Source organism: Sinocyclocheilus grahami, unplaced genomic scaffold (genome assembly GCF_001515645.1).
Source record: "Sinocyclocheilus grahami isolate Dianchi unplaced genomic scaffold, SAMN03320097.WGS_v1.1 scaffold74074.1, whole genome shotgun sequence".
NCBI classification, from domain to species: domain Eukaryota; kingdom Metazoa; phylum Chordata; class Actinopteri; order Cypriniformes; family Cyprinidae; genus Sinocyclocheilus; species Sinocyclocheilus grahami.
Genome location: NW_015529349.1, coordinates 1 through 675, shown reverse-complemented (window position 1 = coordinate 675; position 675 = coordinate 1). Strand labels below are relative to the sequence as shown.

The 675-nt window shown below is 53.0% G+C and overlaps 1 protein-coding gene across 1 annotated transcript; it reads left to right on the top strand.

Annotated features, from left to right (window-relative positions):
• Window positions 1–6: 6 nt before the first annotated feature.
• On the top strand, window positions 7–672 carry LOC107581098 (cytochrome P450 3A56-like; the record flags this gene model as incomplete). The annotated part of the gene is made up of 3 exons (XM_016266664.1): window positions 7–185; window positions 259–485; window positions 612–672. Coding segments are annotated over exons 1-3 (417 nt in total), but the record flags the coding sequence as incomplete, so codon positions are not given.
• Window positions 673–675: the final 3 nt, after the last annotated feature.

The following is a 675-nucleotide window of genomic DNA, read 5'->3' as shown; positions in this document are numbered from 1 at the left end:
TTCCTCACACGGTGTCCTGTGCAGGTCTGAGCGACCACGAGATCCTCTCGCAGTCCATGATCTTCATCTTCGCCGGGTATGAGACCACCAGCAGCACTCTGTCCTTCTTCTTCTACAATCTGGCAACCAACCCGGAGGCCATGAAGAAACTGCAGGAGGAGATCGACCAGACCTTCGCTGATAAGGTAGAGCTCGGAGAACTGAGTGAATCTGTAAGTGTGAAGAGTTTGAGAGGTTAAGCTCTGAACTGTGTTGAAGGCTCCGGTGGACTATGAAGCCGTCATGAACATGGAGTATCTGGACGCGGCGCTGCACGAGTCTCTGCGGCTGTTCCCCGTCGCTGGTCGACTCGAGCGGGTCTGTAAGAAAACGGTGGATATCAACGGCCTCCTCATCCCTAAAGACATGGTGGTGATGATCCCGACATACGCGCTCCACAGAGACCCGGATTACTGGAGCGACCCGGAGAGCTTCAAACCCGAGAGGTCAGTCATTAACCACAAAACACAGCACTGTAGAGAACTAGAGCCGGAGAAACACAGACCTGAGTTCACTCTAAAACCCAACATCTCAGTGGTTCTTCAGAGTAACGGCTTCTGCTTCATTCCCAGGTTCACTAAAGACAACAATGAGTCGATCGACCCCTACATGTACATGCCCTTCGGTCTGGGGCCC